This window comes from Mirounga angustirostris, unplaced genomic scaffold (genome assembly GCF_029215605.1).
Source record: "Mirounga angustirostris isolate CCGP_5_RB_7025 unplaced genomic scaffold, mMirAng1.0.hap1 SCAF_17, whole genome shotgun sequence".
Classification (NCBI taxonomy): Eukaryota; Metazoa; Chordata; class Mammalia; order Carnivora; family Phocidae; genus Mirounga; species Mirounga angustirostris.
In genome coordinates, this window is record NW_026991725.1 from 2,033,381 (window position 1) to 2,053,726 (window position 20,346).

A 20,346-nucleotide genomic window follows, 5' to 3' on the forward strand; every position below is an offset into this window, starting at 1 on the left:
CAGCGTAGCCCCTTAATCTGTGTGTCACTGGTGGTTGGGAAAACAGGCACATGGCTGGACAGATGGCTGTCTGGCTGAGGCCAATGAGCCCTCCTACCTCACCTCTCGCCTGTAGTACTTGGCAGCGAAGTTGGGCCTCATGACTCCCGACACAGGGGTGGAGCCTGGATTGGGCACTGTGGGGAGGGATTGACAAAAGTGACCACTTAGAGCCCTGAGCCTCAGCTCTTGGACGCCTGGCTGCACGTAGGCAGTCCTGCTTCCTGTGACCTTGGGGGCTTGAACAGGACAGGGCCCAGGGGGCCCAGTGCACTACCTCCTTCCCCAAGCCTTTTAATCGCTCCTCTGTCGCTTCTTCCCCGCCCTCTACTGCTTCCTGGGCCGGAACTGTTGGGCTTTTTCCTGCCCCGGTTAGGGTTGGAGGGGGCGGGCGTTGTCGCAGCCCTTAACTTTCTGGGAACATGGAGCCCCGGAAGGCGGTGCCTGGGGCGCAGAGCAGCGGGCCTCGGGTGGCCGCGGGGTCAGAGACGGCCGCGGAGCTCGTGTACCAACTAGCGGGGGCCCTGGGCGCGGAGCTGAAGGAGCTGGCGCGCCGCTTCGGGCCGGAGGCGGCGGCCAGGCTAGTGCCACTCGTGGGGCGGACGCTGGAGCTCCTGGAAAAGGCTGCCGTGGGGCCGGACCCAGACTCAGTGAGTCACCGCGCTTCCCCCTGGCCGCCCGCAGGGCTGGTGGGAGCCTCGCCCTCACAGCCTGGCCTCCCCAGCTCCAGGTGTCAGCGCAGCAGGCCGAAGTGGAGCTGCGGCGGCTGCGGGAGGAGAACGAGCGCCTCCGCAGAGAGCTGCGCTCGGGGCCACAGGGTGAGTGCGGGCACCGCCAAGGGGCGGCGGGGCGGGCCGGCTCGGGGCCTCCTCCCTGGGCCGCTGCTAAGAACGCCCCTTCCTCAGAGGAGCGCGCTCTCCTGAGGCAGCTCAAGGAGGTGACCGACCGCCAGCGGGACGAGCTCCGCGCGCACAACCGAGACCTGCTGCAGCGCAGCCAGGAGACCGAGGCGGTGAGGGCGGGGCCGGGCGATGGGCGTGAGGCGGGGCTCCCCCGCTCCACCCAGCGACGCCCCGCCCACCTCCTCTTTTGCTCCGCCCCCAGCTGCAGGAGCAGCTGCAGCGCCTCCTACTGGTGAATGCCCAGCTGCGGCACAAGCTGGCCGCGGTACAAACCCAGCTGCGCGCCGCGAGGGACCGCGAGAGCGCGCGGCAACTACAGCGCCGGGGGACCGTGGAGCTGGCGCGGGACCAGGCCGGGACGGCCGGGTACGAGCAGAGGCAGGAGCCCGAGCGGGCCACCGCCGACGCAGGAGCCCCGGGGACCCCTGAGGACCCGGTGAGTGCCCAGCACGGTACTCACAGGTCTGGTACTTGGTGGGCACTCGGGAAGGGTGCTGCGTAGCAGGTCCACCGGGAAGGTGGGAGGCGGCACACAGGCGCGCGGCGCCGGCCGGCCCCTGCTCCCACGCCCAGCCGGAGCACTGGGCTGTCATCTGTCGCAGCGCCCTCGCCTCCCAAGTCTCCCTGCCCGCCACTGGCTTTAGGAGTCCTGAGGTGGCCCCCGGGGCAGGGGAGCGCCGGTGGAGGCAGCCCTCTGACCGAGCCTGTCCTCCCGCAGGCGGGTGCCGTGCAGCCGCCCGGGCGCCCCTCCAAGGCAGGACAGTGCAGCTTCAGTCGAGAGGAGCTGGAGCAGATCCTTCAGGAGCGGAATGAGCTCAAAGCCACCGTGTTCCTGCTGAAGGAGGAGTTGGCCTACTTCCAGCGGTGAGGGCGGTGGGCAGGGGCTGGGAAGCTCAGGGGCTCCTCTCACACCTGTCCGGGGGCCTCACGTCACCTGCTTCATTCTGTGGCTCACTGATCTATCCACAGTGACATGTGCCAGGCACTGTGCTGGACACCGGGAGGACATGAATCACACAGCCCCTGCCTTCCTAGAACTTCTTCCAAATGGGGGAGGAGGTAGTACAAAAAGTCACAGCAGCGGTCAAAGACAGATTCCTAGGAGGGAGCAACACCTAAGCTAAGTCTGAGGGGTGTGAGCAAGGCAGAGTGTTTCAAACAAAGGGAACAACATGCACAGGTACTTGGGATGAGACCGACTGTTGGCTTTCCCGCTGCTTACTCTGCCCTTTTCCCTCCTCTGTAGGGAGCTGCTCACAGACCACCGGGTCCCTGGGCTTTTGGTTGAGGCCATGAAGGTGGCTGTCAAGAAGCAGCGGAAGAAGATCAAGGCCAAGATGCTAGGGATCCCAGAGGAAGCAGAAAGCAGGTAAGTCCCTGCCTCCATTCCCACTGAGCCGGTCCTCCCTTGCTAATTCTGCCGAGCCTGATGACCCAGCCTAGTCATGCTCTAACCCAGCCTAATCACCCCTGGAGCCTACCGCCTTAGCCTCAGCACTGCCTGAGCCTGTCACCTAGCCTAGTCACTTCTTCAACCTGCTAACCTGTCCTGGTCACCCCCTGAGCCTGCCACTCCGGCCTGGTCACCCCCTGAGCCTGCTGTCCAGCCTGCCACCCTTCTCTCTGGATCGCACTGCTCTGATTTGCCATGCTCACTATACCTCCTGCTGAAGAAATCTGGTAATGATGCTTCTCCACGTGAGTTTTTCAGTTTCCTGTCTTAGCTGGATCTGTTTGTTCTCAGAGGGTTAAGAATATAATTACAGCCACGTCAGGGCCTGCTGTGAGGCTATAAAATAAAAGCCTCAAGATGTCCTTCCTTCATCTCCCTAGCACCTCCTCCTCTCCAGCCTTGAGGGTCCTGTAGTCACTCTATCCTCCCTTGGCTGTTCCTGGGTACTGTGCAGAAGGCTGGACATAGCTGGACTCCCCTTGTCCCCCAGGGCCTTGATAAATGACCCCCACATCTCCTCTCTCCCCCTCTCTGCCTCAGTGACGATGAAGACAGCTCATGGCTCCTGCTCTCCAGTGATAAGGGAGCCCACCCTCCACCCACTGAGTCCAGAATACAGAGTTTGTATGTTGGGGGAAGAGGAAGGGCAAAGGTTGTGGGGGTGAAGGAAGGGCCCCACCTTTGTTCTTCTCCCCTTTCCTGCTCCACTGACATTCATCCTGCTGTCCTGAGCTCTAAGCATGCCCCTCCCTCCGTTGGCCCTGGCCCCTTCGCCTCCTCAATACCTCATGCTGTCCTCCCTTCCTATTGTATCCCCTTTCCTTACCACTCCCTGAGCCCATAGCCTTGACCTCTCTGGCATGCAAGCTCAAAATACCTCTTGGTTCTCCCCCCAGCTTTGGCCTGTCCTATCAGGGTGAAACAGAAATCCCTGAAGCCCAGACCAGCAGCATGGCTCCCAGTGAGCTAGGGGGAGAAGAGGAGGCCCCACAGCAATCCCACTTGGAGCCTGGGGGCAGCCCCACAGTCCTCAACTCCTGACTAGCTCTGCTCAGCACTCGACGAACATCTTTGTCTGGGGGGTCTCAGCTGCCCCCAGAGACCTGACTTTGGAATTGGGCTATGGGTGGATGTGTGGCCTCAGATGAAGACAGGGCTCCCTCCTTCTCGGCCCTCCCCAGGCTCTTTCCCAGTCCTGGCCTGAGCCAGGGCATGATGAAGAGCTCAGCCTACCTTCCTTCCCTGTATCTCTGTGCCAAGCCTCAGGGGCCAGATAAAAGTGCTTCCTTCCGGAGTCTCAGTTTTCTCATCCATAAAATAGAGAGCTAACTACCTACCTCCCAAGGCTTTGTGAGAATGGCCTAAGCTAATGTAATAAAGCAGCTGCCCACGATACCCAGAAAGGGCTCCATGTCTGTGTGTTAGTCGTCGGCCCCTGCCTGGCTCCGCCAGGACAGGCTGTGGTTTCCTCACGGGTCTTGTTGGTAGTGGGTGGGGAGCTTCTCCCGGCTAGGGCCTCACTTGCGTAGTATGACCTAATGGAAAGACGTGGCTCCCCCTCTCACCGCACACCCTCACCTATCCCCCAGTGTCCTGGGACTTGCAGCTCCATCTTCCTGCCCCGTCCAGACTGCCCCCACTCAGCCTTCACCAAGGCCTTCCTTTCCTTTTCATTTCACTGGTGTCTGGTCTTCCCAGCACCCACCCACCCGCCCTCTCAGGGAGGTGCCTCATGGCAGCCCGCCCCTTCACACTGGTTTCCTCAGGAAAGGCCTTGGAAGGAAGCAGGGAGGGGGTTGGGAGCCGTGGGGGCCAGACTAACCCAAGCGTTCCCGCTGGACTGGCCGCCATGGGGCTGAGGCTGCTCCCACTGTTGCTGCTCTGGACACAGGGGACCCAGGGGTCCAAGCTGGACCCCAATGGGCGGCATGTCTGCATGGCCAGCAGGTGGGTCTTTGTGGGAACCTGATGTGGGGGCGGGGCTGGTCGAACTGGTGTTGAGGCATTGCCGGGAAGGAGGACGTGAAGGGAAGGGGGCCTGGGGACAGGCTGGAGGGAGGTGGATAGTCAAGGTCAAGGTGGGAGGGCCAGGGATGGGATTAGGGACACTGGGACTGTGACTCTTGGCTAGACCTGCCTGATGGGGCTGAGGCAGCCTCCCACATCTCAGCCAGAGACAGTGATCCACGTGCGGAGCCAGTGTGTCCCCCGGCTGACCCCTCTCTGCCCCACAGCCCCTCTGCTGAGCTCCAGTGCTGCCCAGGCTGGAGGCAGAAAGATCAAGAATGCACCGTCCGTGAGTAGCCAGAATGGATCCCCACCCGAGAAGAAATGAGGACGTAGCCCAGTGACCCTTCCTTCCTCTCCTCCTGGGCCTATTTCCCCTCCTGAACCCTAGAGCTAGAGTCCATCCTGACACACATACCCCCGCCCTGAGGGAATGGCTCTTGAGGGGGCAGGGTGCTGGGGGGCAGTGAGAGGGGCCGAGTGTCCCCTGGTTGGGCCATGCCACTGTCCTTTCCACCTGGGTGGGATGTTTTTCAGCCATCTGTGAGGGGGTAGATGCCTGCCAGGAAGATGAAGTATGTGTGAAACCAGGCCTCTGTCGATGCAAACCTGGATTCTTCGGGGCCCAGTGCAACTCCCGTGAGTCCTAGTTTCAGCTGGAGGTTGAAGTTGCTAGGCAGAACTGGGGAGCCGGGAGGCAAAGCAGGTAGAAATGTGATCTTAGAACAGCAGGGCCACTGAGGAAATTGAGGCCCAGAGTCAGGAAGTGACGCATTCCTGGAAGATGCCCTGAGTCATCTGGTTTTCACCCATATCCACAAAGCACTAGGCAGAGTTTCAGTTGTCTGCCCTTCACCATCATGTTCAACTTCTCAGAAAAGACGCAGGTTATCCGTTAATTGCAAAATGGGCACATTCTCAGTCTCCCTTCCATGCCCTTTCTGGAGGGTGGAAGGACACCCATGGCTGGAAGAGGGGCAAGGGAAAGGGTCTGGTGGGCAGGATGGCCAGAGAGCAGGAATCAGGGCTGAGAGGAGACACTAGGGGCAAATGTGGCTTCCCTTGTGACCCTCACGGTCAGCATCTGGGCCGGGGTGGACACTCAGTTTACCTCGGGGGGGGGGGGGGATGCGGGGATGGGCATGAGAGGAAGGAAATGCTACTTCTGTGTGACTCTGGGCAAAGCTTCTCCCACTCGGGAGCTTTCAGTGTGCTCTCGAAGTAGAAAGCTGGGCCACTGCAAAGGGTTTTTGTGGTTCCCAGTCAGAGGCAGGAAGTGAGCTGTGCCCCAGGAGGCTAGGCTGCCAGACGTCCAAGGGTCTGTCTCTGGCTCTTGGGGGTGGGCCTGGCGCCCCCTCTTCCTTGTGGACGGGGGCGCGAGGCGGAGATCGGCGCCTGGCCCTGGGCCCGCTGACCCCCTTCCGTTCCCCGCCCCCCCCCCCCTTTGCAGGCTGCCCGGGCCAGTACTGGGGCCCCGACTGCCGTGAGATCTGTGCGTGCCACCCACACGGCCAGTGCGAGCCGGCCACAGGCGTGTGCCACTGCCTAGCGGACCGCTGGGGCGGCCGATGCGAGTTCGCGTGCGCCTGCGGCCCCCACGGGCGTTGCGACCCCGCGACGGGCGCGTGCCGCTGCGAACCCGGCTGGTGGTCGTCCACTTGCCGCCGTCCGTGCCAGTGCAACCCGGCGGCGGCGCGCTGCGATCCAACCGACGGCTCCTGCCGCTGCGAGCCGGGCTGGTGGGGCCGCCGCTGCAGCTTCCGCTGCGCCTGCCACGGCTCGCCGTGCGCGCAGGAGACGGGCCGCTGCGCCTGCCAGCCGGGCTGGTGGGGCCCCGACTGCCGGCAGCCGTGCGAGTGCGCGCGCGGCCGCTGCAGCGCCGCCTCCGGCCAGTGCGCCTGCCCGCCGGGCTTCCGCGGCGCGCGCTGCGAGCTGCCCTGCCGCGCCGGCAGCTACGGGCCTCACTGCCGCGACAGGTGAGCGCGCGGCTGCGGGGCTGAGGCCGGGGGCGGGGCGGGGAGCGCGGGGGGCGGAGCCGCGGGCGCGGGGAGGGCGTGCCGAGCCGCTGAGGGGAACCGGACGCGAGGGACGAGCCGGGCAGAGGCGGGGGCGCGGGCAGAACCGGGCGCAGTGCTCCCCGCAAAGACAGACGGGGGCGGGACGCGAGGGGGAGAAAGACCCTCGATGGCCTAGGTCCAGCCTGGCCCAGCCCTTCGCCCGGTTCCTCTCAAACAATAGTAGTACCAGCAAGCTATGCTTAGAAGCAGATAAAAGATGAATCGCGTGACGAAACGATTGCAGGGTGCCTTTAAAACTTAGTGGCTTTCAAACTTTGGCCGCCCCACCCACAATAAGAAATGCGCTTTGGGGCGCCTGGCCGCCTTAGTAGGCAGAGCATGCGACTCTTGATCCCGGGGCTGTGGAGTGGCAGCCCCGCGTTGGGGGTTGGGCATGGCGCTTACTTAACGACAAATAAAAACAAACCAAACAACAAAAAGAATGCGTTTGACATCCCACCTCTCTCCCTCTCAATACACACATCAGTGAGGTAAAAGCTTAACCAGACAACATATACTTATCTTTGCTTCATGTATTATATGTAATATATATGTACATATCTGCATATATTACATATGTGAGATGCACACACACACTGTAATGTTTTATTTCTTTAGCTTTTCTTTTCTTTCTTTCTTTCTTTCTTTTTTTGATGCTGGTCTGCTAAATTGATTTTATGAACAAATGAGTCTGATCCAAGCATATGATTCCAGATAATTACCTGGAGAGAAACTTTTTTCAAGAAACTGTTAAAGAATCAATAAGAAATTAAGATAAGGAAAACCTTAGCGGAAAGTAGATCCCAAGAGTTTTCGTCACAAAGAAAAAAACATTTTTTCCCCTTTTTGTACCTCTCTGAGATAAGGAATGTTAACTAAACTTACTGTGGTCAGCATTTCACAATGTATGTAAGTCAAGTCATTATGCTGTTCACCTTAAAGTTACACAGGGCAGTATGACAGTCACATCTCAAAAAAACCCCCAAAAACAACTGGGGAAAACTTTTTTATTTTTTTAAAGATTTTATTTATTTATTTATTAGAGAGCAAGTGAGAGAGAAACAGCATGAGAGGGGAAATGGTCAGAGGGAGAAGCAGGCTCCCCACTGAGCCAGGAGCCCGATGTGGGGCTCGATCCCAGAACTCCGGGATCATGACCTGAGCCGAAGGCAGTTGCTTAACCAACTGAGCCACCCAGGCGCCCTTATTTTTTTTTTTAAAGATTTTATTTATTTATTTGACAGAGAGAGACACAGCGAGAGAGGGAACACAAGCAGGGGGAGTGGGAGAGGGAGAAGCAGGCCTCCTGTGGAGCAGGGAGACCGGTGCGGGGCTCGATCCCAGCACCCTGGGACCATGACCTGAGCCGAAGGCAGACGCTTAACGACTGAGCCACCCAGGCGCCCCAAAACTTTTTTTTTTAAGATTTTATTTATTTATTTGAGAGAGTGAGTGAGAGAGAGAGCGAGCCCAAGTGGGGGAGCAGAGGGAGAGGGAGAAGCAGACTCCCCACTGAGTAGGGGGCCCAATGCGGGGCTTGATCCCAGGATCCCGAGATCATAACCTGAGCTGAAGGCAGACGCTTAACGCACTGAGCCACCCAGGCAGCCCGAAAACTTTTTTTTTAAACATAAGGTAAACTTGAAATTATACTGATGAAAGCAGACATGTTTTAATTTTTCTGCATTTTCATGTTATGGGATAGGAGATACATGGAGTCCCAATCACGCCAGACCTCAGAGATGGCGTGGATAGGAGGGTTGAGAGGAGAAAAGGGATAGGAGGGAACACTGGGGAGAAAGTTGGCCAGAGTAACTTGGCTGTTCTGGCTCGGCTGGGAGCTCTTGGTGACTGTGGGACCCTAGGAAGGCTGGGTTCTGGAATGGGAAGTTAGAAGGAGAGGGCTGGAATCCTACAGAGATCCTCTGTCCAGCCTTTTTGTTGTACAACATGGGGAAACTGAGGCTCAAACCTGCCTGTGAGTGCCCTGGATGCTCTCCAGTGTCCCTGGAGGCCTGGGTGGGGACTCGTTCTGTCCGCTCCGCAGTGCTCCCATGACTCCTCCTCTTCCCAGCTGTGGCCACTGCAAGCAGAAGGAGCCGTGCTCTGCAGACACAGGCAGCTGTGCGTCCTGCGAGCCAGGCTGGAACGGAACCCAGTGCCACCAGCCCTGCCCACCTGGCACCTTTGGCGAGAGCTGCAGGCAGCTGTGCCCCCACTGCCGGCTTGGGGAGGCCTGTCAGCCAGACACCGGGCACTGTCAGCACTGTGAGCCTGGGCGGCTGGGGCCCAGGTGAGGGGGCCGGCCTGTTCCGGGTGGGGTGCGCCTTCCTTCAGGATCCTCATTCCAGCTGCTCCCTCTGGGATGGCTGCCCCCCCCCCAAAACGCTCATTCACACAGCCTTGGGGGCCTGCCTCCTGGTGAAGACTGAGGCAAGAGAGATGGGTGCTGATGAGGCCCTGGGCAGGGTTCTCTTCCGGCTCCTTCGCCACTCAGGTATCCTGCTCTCTTCTTCTTCCTCTAGGCATCTGTAGTCTGTCACCTCTTGGGTTTGGCCCCAGGTTCAAGGCCCTGTTTACGCCTGAGCTTCACTGCTGAGGAGTAGACAGTTGGGGCCCTGAGTCCAGAAGCATGGGGGAAGATGGGTAGGACCCCTTGTGGGGGGCTCTGCCCTGCCAGGCCTGCCCTGCCCGCCCATCCCAAGTCTCCCCTCACCTCAGGTGTGAAGAGCCCTGCCCGACCGGGACCTTTGGGGATGGCTGTAGCTCCACCTGCCCCACCTGTGTTCAGGGGACCTGTGATGCTGTGACTGGGGAATGTGTCTGCCACGCTGGCTACTGGGGACCCAGGTGAGAGAACTGGGGCCCTGGCACGGAGGCAGGGGCCTAGGTCAGGCCTCTGTGCAATCTGTTTCCTGAACTTCCCTTCCGGGGCTTCTCTGCCTCCCACATACCCACCCCGCATGTTCGTAACTGCGAAGTTATTCCTCCTGTTGTGAGGCCTGCATCTTCCAGATGAGGGTCAGAGTGATGCTTCATCTAAAAGGCCTGGCTCCCTAACTAGGTGGAGGTTATTTAGGGGTAGGACTCCAACTCCATTGTTGTTTCCCTGACGTCTTTAGGTGGTAGAACATAATCAAGGTCAATGTCTCCAACGTCAGGTTTTCCACCTCTAGGACAGAATGTAGTATCAAATGGAAGAGACCTCATTTTATAGAGCAGAGGACCAAGGCCCAGAGCGTGGGGCAGAAAGCGGGCTTAGACCTCCAGACCCAGAGGACTTTTCTCTGGATGCCGTTGGCATCTTGCTTATTGCACTTAGTGCCAGATGGGCTAGGGATGAGGATCATGAGAGGTGGCTCTTGTCTGAAAATTATACCCTGGGGGGCTGGGCACCAAGGGGCAGCTTCTGGGTGGCCACTCTGGAAGGTGGGCTTAGGGGCTAGGGCATTCTCCCAAACACTGCCAGGGGTACTTAGAATGTGGCTCAGAGGTCAGAGGAGTCTGCTTGGGCATCATCCGGGGAAGTCTGTATGGCGGGGGCGGGGGGGGAGCAGTGCCCAGAGATCTGCCTTCCCCTGTGCCCTTCTCTTGTCACCCCATAGCTGCAACACGTCATGCCCACCTGGCTTCCATGGTAGCAACTGCTCGGATCCCTGTGAATGCCCAGAGGGACCCTGCACCCCTATCTCTGGGGCCTGCCAGCTGGGTAAGGTGGAAGGGAGGGGGCAGGGCGCCTGGGGGGCTCGGTCAGTGAAGCAGCTGCCTTCGCTCAGTTCGTGGTCCCAGGGTCCTGGGATCGAGCCCCACGTCGGGCTGGGGAGTCTGCTTCTCCCTCTCCCACTTCCCCCCGCTTGTATTCCCTCTCTCGCTGTCTCTCTGTCAAATAAATAAATAAAATCTTTAAAAAAAAAAAAGAAAGAAAGAAAAAAAAAAAGGAGGGTGCGGGGGCAGTAACCAGGGAAAGACTGGCCCTTTATATGGCTCCAGGGACCTACCACTTGCCAGGCAGACTGGGCTCACTTAGGAGGCATTCCCTAGGCCTGAAATCTGTATGGTTACTTTGGGGTCCCTGAAGATATGACAGCCCCTGCCTCCTGGGAAACCAGGCTAGCATCCGGGAAATGAGCAGGCACCTGTCACATCTGATACACAGGGATGTAATGCACAGGGGATGTGTGCCAGGTGTGACAGTTGGGAGCAAGGGCTTGTGGAACAGGCCAGGGACCATCAGGAGGGGACAGGCTAGCAGGGAGGCTGCCTTGGGGAGAGGGCCTCAAGGCCGAGTAGAGCCTGTATCTCTCAGAAAAAGGGGAGGGACCATAGGTGGAAGGTTCTGGGGAAGAGGCAGCTCAGAGCTGGAGATGAGACAGAATGGCCCTGAATATTTGGCCATCCCCTGCTCTCCCCCTCTCCCCCCGCTCTCCCTAGGGTCTCGCAGTCAGGATGCGGCCCTCATTGCAGGCATCCTTGTACCTCTGCTGCTCCTCCTCCTGGGCATCATCTTCTGTGTCTGCTGCTGCCGGGCCGCCCGGTTGGACCCCAAGGACAGGTGAGCTCTGGCCTGTCCCTTCCCCACCCCCAGCTCAGGCCAGGGGGTTGGGAGCAGGCTGGCATCTGGTTTCCTTTCAGGGGTGGGGAAGGGCTGGCCTTGTCACACACTTAAGTCAGAGGTAATGAGGTAGTTGGCAGTGGCCACAGCCTGGACACACCAGGTCAGCTGCCTGCCTTCCTTGGAAGCCTTCCAGAGGCGAGTTTCCAAGTTGCAGGACTGGGAGCAGTGAGCACTGGGCCCCAGGCTGGCGAAACTCAAATCTGTGGCGTGTGGCCGAGGGTTTATTAACAGGCACCAGAGCAGGAAGGCGGGGAAGGCAGAAGCAGCAGGGCAGTGCTGGGCCTGGAGGGGAAGAGACTAGGCCTCAACACCTCCCCATTTCCTGAAAGGAGAGTGAGCGGCACTTTATCAGAGATGGTGGCTTTCTGAGAGAAAGAGATAAGAGAAAGGATTAGGGTGGCTTACGGGGGTGGGGGGTGCCCACTGGAGGGGAATGTTGTTTGCACAGAACTTTGTTCCTTTACAAAATCTCTTCACAATTCTTGGTTCCTTGGAGACTCACAGCAGCAAGGAGGTTCGGAGCAGGGAATCTGGGGGCAGGAGGATTAGCATTCTCAATTCTCAGAGGAGGACACGGAGGCCTAAGGTGACCCAGCCTGTCAGTGGCATGCACAAAGCCCATGCTCTGTTTTTCTGGATTCTCTGTCTGGTGCTCTCTTACTGGTTCATGCGCTAATCCCTGAGCATCCCCGTCTGTGCTGTGGGGTATTCACAGATGACCCAGTAGCCCCCTGCTGGGGCACAGAGCCTGGGGGTGGGGAAGAAGACCTTCACACGAGGACAGAAGTGGACAAAGGCTGTCACAGGAATGGTAACAGTGAAGCCGTGGCTTCCAGCTTGGGGGTGGGGTCAAGGACAGGCTTCCTGGAGGGGTGGTGCTTCCAGAAATGTAGCTGAGCTGGGACTCAGCCAGGGTGATAATAACACAAAGCTGCATTTTGGGGAAACCCCACCAGGTGCCCGGCACTAGGCTGGGTGCTGGAAAATGGTCTGATAGATAGGCGTTGTCCCCACTTGACAGATGAGGAAACTGAGGCCCAGAGAGGTCGCATGTACTGACCTCCCTTCTGTACCCCCAGGCCAGCAAGCGATGGAGCTGCTGTGTCCAGGATGAAGCTGCAGGTCTGGGGGGCACTGAGCAGCCTGGGCTCGGTGCTACCCTGTGGTTCCTTCAGCAGCCACAAGCTTCCCTGGGTGACAGGTCAGTGTGGGTGCTGAAGGTCAGGGGCTGGGATGGGACAAGGTCTTCCGCGGAGCTCCACGCCTGACCCGGAGCCTTCTGCAGTCTCACACCACGACCCGGAGATCCCCTTCAACCACAGCTTCATCGAGCCGCCCTCTGCGGGCTGGGCCTCAGACGACTCCTTCTCTTCTGATCCCGAGTCTGGAGAGGACGAGAGCCCGGCCTACTGCGTGCCACCCCAAGAAGGTAAGCCCCCCAACAGCCCGCTCGGCTCCGAGCAGCCCTGCCCACTACCACTTCTTTATTCCTGCAGCAAACATGTATCAAGTGCCCATTTGAGTGCAGGTCAATTTCCTGGCTGTGGGACATAGTAAAGAACAAGACAGAATATTCCTGTCCTCACCAAGCTCGTCGTCTGGCGGGTGGTAATCAGGCACGTGTGGGACAGAGTGAGCCGTGCTTTGATGGGGGACATGCAAGTAGGGGCTCACAATCCGGCCGTGTCAGGGGTGATTAGGGTCAGGGACGATGTCTCAGTGTTGGTGATATTGGAGTTGAGTCTAGGAGAACCAGGAGGAGTCAACCAAGTGACCGCTAAAGAGGGGTGGGAAAGGTGTTTCGGGAAGAAGGAACAACACACACAAAAGCCCGCAGGTGAGAGGGACACGACCGTGTGGCACTGACAGAGTGTTAGCTTGCTTAGGGTGTGGCATTAGTTCAAGGGGGAAAGGGTGGTGAGGAAAGTGTGTAGAAGGAGTCATGTCTCCCTGAATAGGCCCTTCCCCTGCCTCTGTACCCTCACCCTCTTCGCCCCATGGATGAGGCTTCCCAGCAGATGCTAAACTGAATAAACAAGGACGAATTGGGATGGCCAGCCCAGCTTTGGCCAAGCTCTTCTGTCTCCTCTGCCAGGGATGGTCACTGTGGCCCACGGAGAGTTTCCAGAGGCCAGCCTGGCTGGAGGTCCCATCCCTCCTCCTGAGGACGCCTCCACACCATTCCCCATTCCGCGCACTTCCAGTCTTGCACGGGCCAAGCGGCCATCAGTCTCCTTTGCCGAAGGCACCAAGTTTGCGCCACAGAGTCGCCGAAGCTCAGGGGAGATCTCCAGTCCTCTCCGAAAGCCCAAGAGGCTCTCCCGGGGGGCCCAGCTGGGTCCTGAAAGCCAGGAGGCTGAGGAGTCCATGGGCTCAGAGAAAGCAGAAATGGATGAGACCCTTCCTGGTGCTGCCAGCCCCAGGGATTCAGCCACTGGCCGCCGCCGGCTCCCCCTTGGTGGCCGGACAGTGGCTGAGCGTGTAGAAGCCATTGAGGGCAGTGTCCTGGAGGGCTCAGGCTCTGTGACCACGATCTACATGCTGGCAGGGACACCCCAGTTATCTGAGGGCCCTGTCCGGTCTGTTCTCCGCCGTTTTGGTAGCTTCCAGAAAGGCCAGGCAGAGCCCAAGGTCAAGAGTGCCATCCCTAAGCCTCCACGCCGGGCCCTTAGTCGAAATAAGGGCAGCTCTGGGCTGGCCTCTGGCTCTGCCAGTCAGAGCCCCAGCTTAGCCCCGAATGATGAGCTCACTAGGCCCTTGGAGTCTGCAGGAACTGGGCCAGAGGAAGTGGCCAGGGGGCTAGGGGATGGCACCAAGAGCTCAGGGAGGGCCCAGGAGCTGGCCCCTGAGGGTGGCCCCCAAGAACAGGATCCCCAGAAGCTGGCTGATGGGGAAGGGCAAGAGGAGCCCCAGTATGAGAATGTTGCACCCATCTCTGGGCCACCAGCACCCTGAGAACCTTGAATTTGGAGAGTTGGAAGACTATGGATGGGGGGTAGGCGTCTGAACTGCCCCTGGATCAGATTGTGTTTTGCTGGAAAAAGATCTCAGGGCCAGGAAAGACAGACCAGAGCCTCTGCCCTTTCATGGGGAAACGTCAGAGTTGGAGGCCAGTTGGCTCTGGGCCCTGGCAGTGCTCTGGGAGTGGTCTGGAAGGCCTGGGCAGAGACCCCATAGGGTGGGGTCAGGAAGGGGAAAGAGATGACTGCAGGGACTTTGTTGTCCTGGACTCTGTTTGCCCCCAAAGGCTATTCTTTTCTACATTTGCAAAACATTTTTCTGAAATGGGAAACAACCTAAATGTTTGATGATAAAAGATTGGTTAAAGAAAGATTGCTGGGGCGCCTGGGTGGCTCAGTCGTTAAGCGTCTGCCTTCGGCTCAGGTTATGTCCCAAGGTCCTGGGATTGAGCCTCGCATCGGGCTCCCTGCTCAGCAGGAAGCCTGCTTCTCCCTCTCCCACTCCCCCTGCTTGTGTTCCCTCTCTTGCTGTGTCTCTCTCTGGCAAATAAATAAATAAAATCTTAAAAAAAAAAAAAGAAAGATTGCTTATGATAGGTTCCTAAACAACCACTAAAAATCATGTTGTTTAAGAATATTTAATATGGGAAATATGGGAGACTGTTTATGCTATACTGTTAAGTATAAAAAGTAAGGTTTCTTTTTATAAATTTCATTTCTTTCTGCTTCAGGCTACATGTTTAGAATCCTTCCACTTTGTGTGTATTTTGTGATTGTTTTACAAACTTTTTTTTTTTGTAAAGGATGTATGTGCATAAAAAAGATTTGAGGGAAAGGCATCAAATGGCATTTTTCCTGCCCTGGGAGATGAGACTGTGGCTGATATTTATTTTCTTTGTAAACTTTTGTATTATTTGTAAATTTTCTTTAGTAAACATTCTTTTTACTTTTCTCACTAGATTGAATTTTTAAAAAAAATTATAAAAAACAATGTTCTTTGTTTAAAATAAAAAAGTACTAACATTACAGACATGTATAAAGTAAAAAAGAGATTTCCCTTTTCCTCAGAGGAGCCTGAGGGACAGGGTAGGGACCTGACTTACTTGTCACTGAATGTCTTTTGGTCTTGTTTGAGTTCTTTTCTCACATATTTGAATTACCTAGTCAGGACAGAAACAGTGGCTTCTCCTTCTATCCCAGTGCTCAGAGAATCTCGCAGTTTAGATCCTTCCTTTCAGAGGTTTTTCTGGGTACATGAAAACAGAAGATCATATCGTTATCCAACTTGCTTTTTTACTTAACAATGTATCCTGGTTATATTTTGATGTCAGTATACATTAAGCTACCTCTTTTTATAAAAAATGGCTGCATGGAATTCCATCATGTGGGATAGCACAGGTTATTTAAATCATCCCCTACCTGTGGAGATTTGGGTCGTTTCTAATCATTTTGATACAATAAATGATGCAGTGTACTACTTTGTCCATATTTCTTTTTGCACTGTGCAAGTTTTTCTGTAGAAGAGATTCCTAGAAGTGGAATTGCTGGGTATAGGATAAGACATTAAATATTTGGATACTTATTTCAGATCACCCTCCAAAAAAGTTACATGGTTTTGTATTCTTACAAATGATGGCAAGATCTATTTCCCCACGCCTAGTCTGATAGGTTGAAATGGTATCTCATTATTTTAGCACAATAAAAATAATAAAGTGATAACATGCTAAAGCTTCTTAAAAAGTTAAAATCTTTGTACAGATAAAAGGGTTTTTTTTTTTGCTTTTGTTTTTTAACCATCAAAAATTATATCATTAAAATGTGAATTTCTATGATTATTCTAAGTTTGAGCTTCTTTTTGTATCTTTAATAATTATTTGTGTTTTTTTCCTATGAGTTATCTGATTATATTCTTTCCCCAATTTTCAACTGAGGTGTTCATCTTTTCATCATTGATTTATAAGTGCCTATGTATATCAAGGATATTAATTCTTTGCCCCATTTGTGATTGGTCATTTAATGCTGTTTGTAGTTTCTTTCTTCTTTCTGTATAGAAATTAAAAATTTTAAATTTAGACAGTCTTTTTTTTTTTTTTGGTGGGCAGCAAGGCAAGGTTTATTGAGTGACAGCAAAGTGTAGGACAAAGCTCCTGAGGAGGGAGGGGACCGGAGAGGGTTGCCACCCGAGTTTTTAAGTCTAGGGGGTTTTTTGGGTTTGTTGGCAGGCTGTTTTGATCTGATTGACCGTCCCGGTGCCTGTCATCCAGTCAGGTTTTTGTCACAAGGGAAAGGGAGGAGGGCTCCTTCCAGAGTGGTGTAAAATCCTTTTAAGGATGGTTTCCCCTTAGGGTGGGGCCCCTTTAGACAGTCTTTTTCTGTTTGACGTCTGAGTTTTTGTTTTTTTTTTTAAGATTATTTATTTGAGAGAAAGAGAGAGAGAGAGAATGAGAGAGCACCAGCAGGGGGAGCAGCAGAAGGAGAGGGAACCCTGGACTCCCCACTGAGCTGAGCAGGGAGCCCGAAGCAGGGCTCGATCCCAGGACCCTGGCAACATGACTTGAGCCAAAGGCAGATGCTTAACCAATTGAGCCACCCAGCCACCCCTTGACTTCTGAGTTTCACATCATGCTTAGTGGAAAGGCCTTCTCTACCCTAAAATTAGTGAAATAATCATCTGCATTTTCTTCTGGTACTTTAGTGGTTTTATTTCTTTATGATTTGCCAGCAGTGCTGGTGTTGGGGCTTTAACACCCTTGACAAAAAGACTGAGAAAAGAAACCCAGAATTTCATTCAAATAGCCATGGATTCAAATCTCAGTTCTGATAATACTTGTGACTTTGAAATGGTATTTAAAACCTCCGTTTTTTCATCTGGGGACTTTGGAATGGGGATCCTGGCCATCTCCCAGAGTTATTGTAGGGATTAAATGACATAAACTACATAAAGCACCTGGGAAATTTTTAGTTCTCCATAAAGGGTAATTACTATTCTCATCACCATCGTTCTCCCAGCTTTGAATCCTTTGTCCCAAGAAGCTGATACTTCCACCCCTTTTCATTTGTTCATGTTTTCACTCAACAAGTCCAATATTGTGCATCTGTTTTGTGCTTCTGTGTTAAGGGCTGGTAGACAAAGCTGAGTAAGACATAGTTCTTGCCCCTAAATATTTGTTCATAGTCAGTGGGAAAAGGGAGGGACAAATAGAGGAACAGATTAATTATAAAACAGTGCAATCAGTGGACTAAGATAGTAAAGAATATATTGGGGAGTGGTTAGGGAAGGCTTCCTGAAGGAGGTGCTGTCCAAGAAGGGTCTATGTTTGAAGGCCAGAGGTGAGAGTAAGGCACCTGCAGGCACCACAAGCAATTCCATGTGATTGGAGCATCTAACTTCTGGCCAGTCAACCAGCCTCTAGGTGGAGGAAAAGACTGGTAGGGACTGTGTGGGTTAGGCAGGAGAACTTGAACTTTATCCTACAGGACAAATGGTAGAGAAGAATTGAGCGGAGGTCAGATTTACTAAGGTCAGATTTACCTTTCCGACAGCTCACTGGGATGGGGTTGGGTGAAGAAATGTATCTGAAGGGCTGAGATTGGAGGCTGGATGAACAGCAGTTGCAGTCCTAGGGACACAGGCAAATTAGATAAACATTTTAGGAGATATGGCTGTATTGGTGGGATGGGGGTGGGGTGAAGGAGAGGGAGAATGATGGAGAATTTAAAACAAATTTCAAATATTTGTTGAAAAGATGGTTCACGGTATCAAACTTCGGTAGGTAGTGGTGCTATTATCTGAGAAAGAATGAGAGGGACAGTTTTGGGGGTAGAACGTGAATTATGTTATTTTTTTAAAAGATTATTTATTTGAGAGAGAGAGAGAGCACGAGAGAGAGCATGTGGGAGGAGGGGCAGAGAGAGAAAATCTCAAGTTGACTCCCCACTGAGCAGGGAGCCAGAGGTGGGGTTCAATCCTATGACCCATGAGATCACAACCAGAGCCGAAACTGTATGACCGATGAGATCACAACCAGAGCTGAAACCAGGAGTTGGAGGCTTAACCAACTGAGCCACCCAGGTTCTCCGAAAGTGAATTATTTTAGAGGTATGTTTGAAACAGTTCAGAGATGTGTATGGAACAGCTGCCTGGAAACGTTCCTCAGGCAGGTGGCCGTAAGGAGGGAGGTAAGGACTGAAGTTTATCAAGTGGCAGTCCCAGTGAGTGCGTGAGATTCTGCGGGGTGGGTAACCGGATAGGTAACCAGCCAGGATCCCCCAAGCCCACAGAGCCTGGCGTGGTGTAAGCAAGGTTGCCAGCGGTGGGTTCACGGCGGCAGGGGGCGCACTTGGATGCGGGGACGTGAAACAGGAGGCTGCTGAGGCTCCCAGGGTCCTGGAATAAGTTAGCTCCCAGAGTGTGCCAGGGAGACCTAGCTGAATCTGGGGTAGACCGAGGGTCTTCTGAGATCCGGCTAGCGGCTCTGATCGGGGACACGCATCTGGGCTGCCGAACCTCCCCAGTGCCCGGGCTCCATCCCCCTGCCCTAGCTCTCTGGGGGCAGGAGCATCTCTTTGATCAGATTGGAAGTCCGGAGCCCTCCCGACTCCACATGCTCTCCCAGAGGCGCTGCCCGCCGCGTCACCAAGTAGAGAGGGCCCTTGAAGTTGACGTCCAGGAATGGGACGTAAGAGGGTGGAAGTGGTGCAAGTCAGTGGAGATGGAATGGTCAACTTTGCGTAGAGATCCCCAAGGGGACCAAGGAGAGCAGGAAGGGGAGGCAGTCTGGATGGGAGCAGACCGTCCTAGGGTACAGACAAGTCCGAAACTTCCACCTAGGGATCCCCAAAGGCCATCTTCCAGGGACCGGGCAAATGGCACCCAGGAGAGGGGTCCGTGAATCAGGAGAGCAGGGAAGAGGCACACCACGCCTGGACAGGGGTCCGGGGATCCGGGATGTGCAGACAGCGCCTGGATGGAGGACACTGGGGGCAGGTGAGCGAGGAATCAGAACACAAAGCCCGAGGCAGCCGGGGATGGCAGCGTTGCGTGGGAGAAGCAACCGAGGCGGCGGGAGCGGAACGACCCACACGCAGCCAGAGCATCGGGACGTGGTGCCCAGATCAGAGGGGAAGATGGGGACTACTTAAGCGGGCCGGAGGAGAAGGGAGCGCAAGAGCCCAGCTGGGTGTCAGAAGGCGACAGGCACGCAGTCCGGAGGGTACCGGAACATCGACCGGAGGAACTTGACCCAGGTGGGGCTTCTGAGTAAGGCTCTGGAGAGACGTTGGGGCAATGCCCCCGGGGATTCCCAGCCCGGCTGTGACTCCAGCTGAAGGCGGCAGAGGAGAGGCACGACCCGCCGCTGCCCCTGCCCCCCCACCCCCCTCGCCCCAGCTCTCTTGTTTGTCTCCAAGTCCGGCCGGAACCGGCTTCTGCTCGCCGCCGGGCGGGCGGGCGGCTGCTGATTGGTCAATGCCTGTTTCCAGCCCTCACTCAGCCAATCAGCGTGCGTCAGTGTTTTCATCTCGGGTTGGAATAAAAGCGCTGGAATAAAAGGAGGCAGAAAAGGCGCCGGCCGGGCCCGATACACGCTTGTAGGAGCCGGGTGAGCTGGATCTTGGGGACCTGGGTCCTGGGCAAAGGTGCTAGGGGGACAGAAGGCGCACGAATAGGGGCATAGAGAGAAGACGTGTGACCGATGAGCCGCCAGGAAAGAGATGACGAACAGAGGACACTGCTAGGAGATGGAGGGACGGGGATCCGCTTCCATGGGAACAGACTAAATGCCGAGGAAACAGCCCGGGAGGGGGGTCGCGCAGGTGGCTCGCGCCGCCGGTTTGAACCGGCTTCGCCTCTCCCATGCGGGGTTCGCGTGGCCGCAGCGCCTAGCGACCTAGACGGCGGCCAATGGCGCCGCAGTTTCTAGCCGTCAGGCCAATGAGCGGGCCGGGGGCGGGCCGTTCTGGACGCCGTGCGCTGATCTTGTGGTTGAAGGAACCAGCTCTGAGGAAGGGTCTGGAGTGCGGGCGGGAGGGCGCCTGTCAGGGTCCCAGGGAGTGGCAGCCCCCAGGTATGGCCCTGCCGAGGTATCCGGACCTAAGGTGCCTCTCCTGCCAGTCTCCAAGCTGTGTCAAAGCTGCGGAGAGCCAGGTTTAATTCCACGTCCCTGAGCCTGCCTTAGTCCCTCCTGTCTCCATGCCTCGGGTTACCTCGGAACCAGCCGAGGGAGAGGTCTCCCTGCCGGGCCGGGGCCGCTGTCCCGTAGCTGAGCGCAGACGCGCGAGCCCGCCGCGGACAGGCGGGCCCAGGACCCGGGCC

At 55.9% G+C, this 20,346-nt stretch overlaps 3 protein-coding genes across 14 annotated transcripts in view; all 3 read left to right on the top strand.

The window, feature by feature from the left end:
- Positions 1 to 203: 203 nt before the first annotated feature.
- RILP (Rab interacting lysosomal protein) lies at positions 204 to 3,797 on the top strand. Of its 2 annotated transcripts, XM_045889611.3 has the most exons (8): positions 206 to 689; positions 764 to 857; positions 945 to 1,051; positions 1,144 to 1,377; positions 1,660 to 1,805; positions 2,188 to 2,310; positions 2,935 to 3,018; positions 3,291 to 3,797. In XM_045889611.3, exons 1-8 carry the CDS (start codon positions 462 to 464, stop codon positions 3,433 to 3,435), a joined length of 1,161 nt encoding a protein of 386 aa, XP_045745567.1. In that variant the 5' UTR covers positions 206 to 461; the 3' UTR covers positions 3,436 to 3,797. The 2 variants fall into 2 exon arrangements, with proteins under 2 accessions (XP_045745568.1, XP_045745567.1); XM_045889612.3 differs by lacking the exon at positions 2,935 to 3,018 and having other exon boundaries at positions 204 to 689.
- A 145-nt stretch (positions 3,798 to 3,942) lies between these two features.
- Positions 3,943 to 16,010, top strand: SCARF1 (scavenger receptor class F member 1). Of its 10 annotated transcripts, none has more exons than XM_064583638.1 (11): positions 3,943 to 4,341; positions 4,629 to 4,690; positions 4,939 to 5,040; positions 5,852 to 6,377; positions 8,533 to 8,751; positions 9,180 to 9,308; positions 10,064 to 10,167; positions 10,890 to 11,010; positions 12,153 to 12,274; positions 12,396 to 12,502; positions 13,169 to 16,010. In XM_064583638.1, the coding sequence occupies exons 1-11, from the start codon at positions 4,127 to 4,129 to the stop codon at positions 13,556 to 13,558; spliced, it is 2,097 nt and encodes a 698-aa protein (XP_064439708.1). In that variant the 5' UTR covers positions 3,943 to 4,126; the 3' UTR covers positions 13,559 to 16,010. The 10 variants fall into 10 exon arrangements, with proteins under 10 accessions (XP_064439708.1, XP_064439703.1, XP_054366960.1 ...); XM_064583633.1 differs by having other exon boundaries at positions 4,526 to 4,690; positions 4,927 to 5,040; positions 12,359 to 12,502; positions 13,169 to 15,868; XM_054510985.2 differs by having other exon boundaries at positions 4,526 to 4,690; positions 12,359 to 12,502; positions 13,169 to 15,868.
- Positions 16,011 to 19,502: 3,492 nt separating this feature from the next.
- The window catches only part of SLC43A2 (solute carrier family 43 member 2), a 40,783-nt gene continuing 39,939 nt past the window's right edge, over positions 19,503 to 20,346 (top strand). The window contains exon 1 of one of the 2 annotated variants that reach the window (XM_045889602.3): positions 19,503 to 19,633. The gene's annotated coding sequence lies outside the window, so the exon portion shown is untranslated. Of the gene's footprint in view, positions 19,634 to 19,962; positions 20,099 to 20,346 lie in introns of those variants that run through there. The other variant, XM_045889603.3, reaches the window with a different exon arrangement.

Coding starts and splice junctions, on each gene's coding strand:
- RILP (XM_045889611.3), top strand. CDS start 462: ATGGAGCCCCGGAAGGCGGTGCCTGGGGCGCAGAGCAGCGGGCCTCGG. Junction 1,052..1,143: donor GCAGCCAGGAGACCGAGGCG/GTGAGGGCGGGG, acceptor CTCCGCCCCCAG/CTGCAGGAGCAGCTGCAGCG. Junction 3,019..3,290: donor GAGTCCAGAATACAGAGTTT/GTATGTTGGGGG, acceptor TTCTCCCCCCAG/CTTTGGCCTGTCCTATCAGG.
- SCARF1 (XM_064583632.1), top strand. CDS start 4,127: ATGGCAGCCCGCCCCTTCACACTGGTTTCCTCAGGAAAGGCCTTGGAA. Junction 4,691..4,926: donor AGATCAAGAATGCACCGTCC/GTGAGTAGCCAG, acceptor CCACCTGGGTGG/GATGTTTTTCAGCCATCTGT. Junction 9,309..10,063: donor GCTGGCTACTGGGGACCCAG/GTGAGAGAACTG, acceptor GTCACCCCATAG/CTGCAACACGTCATGCCCAC.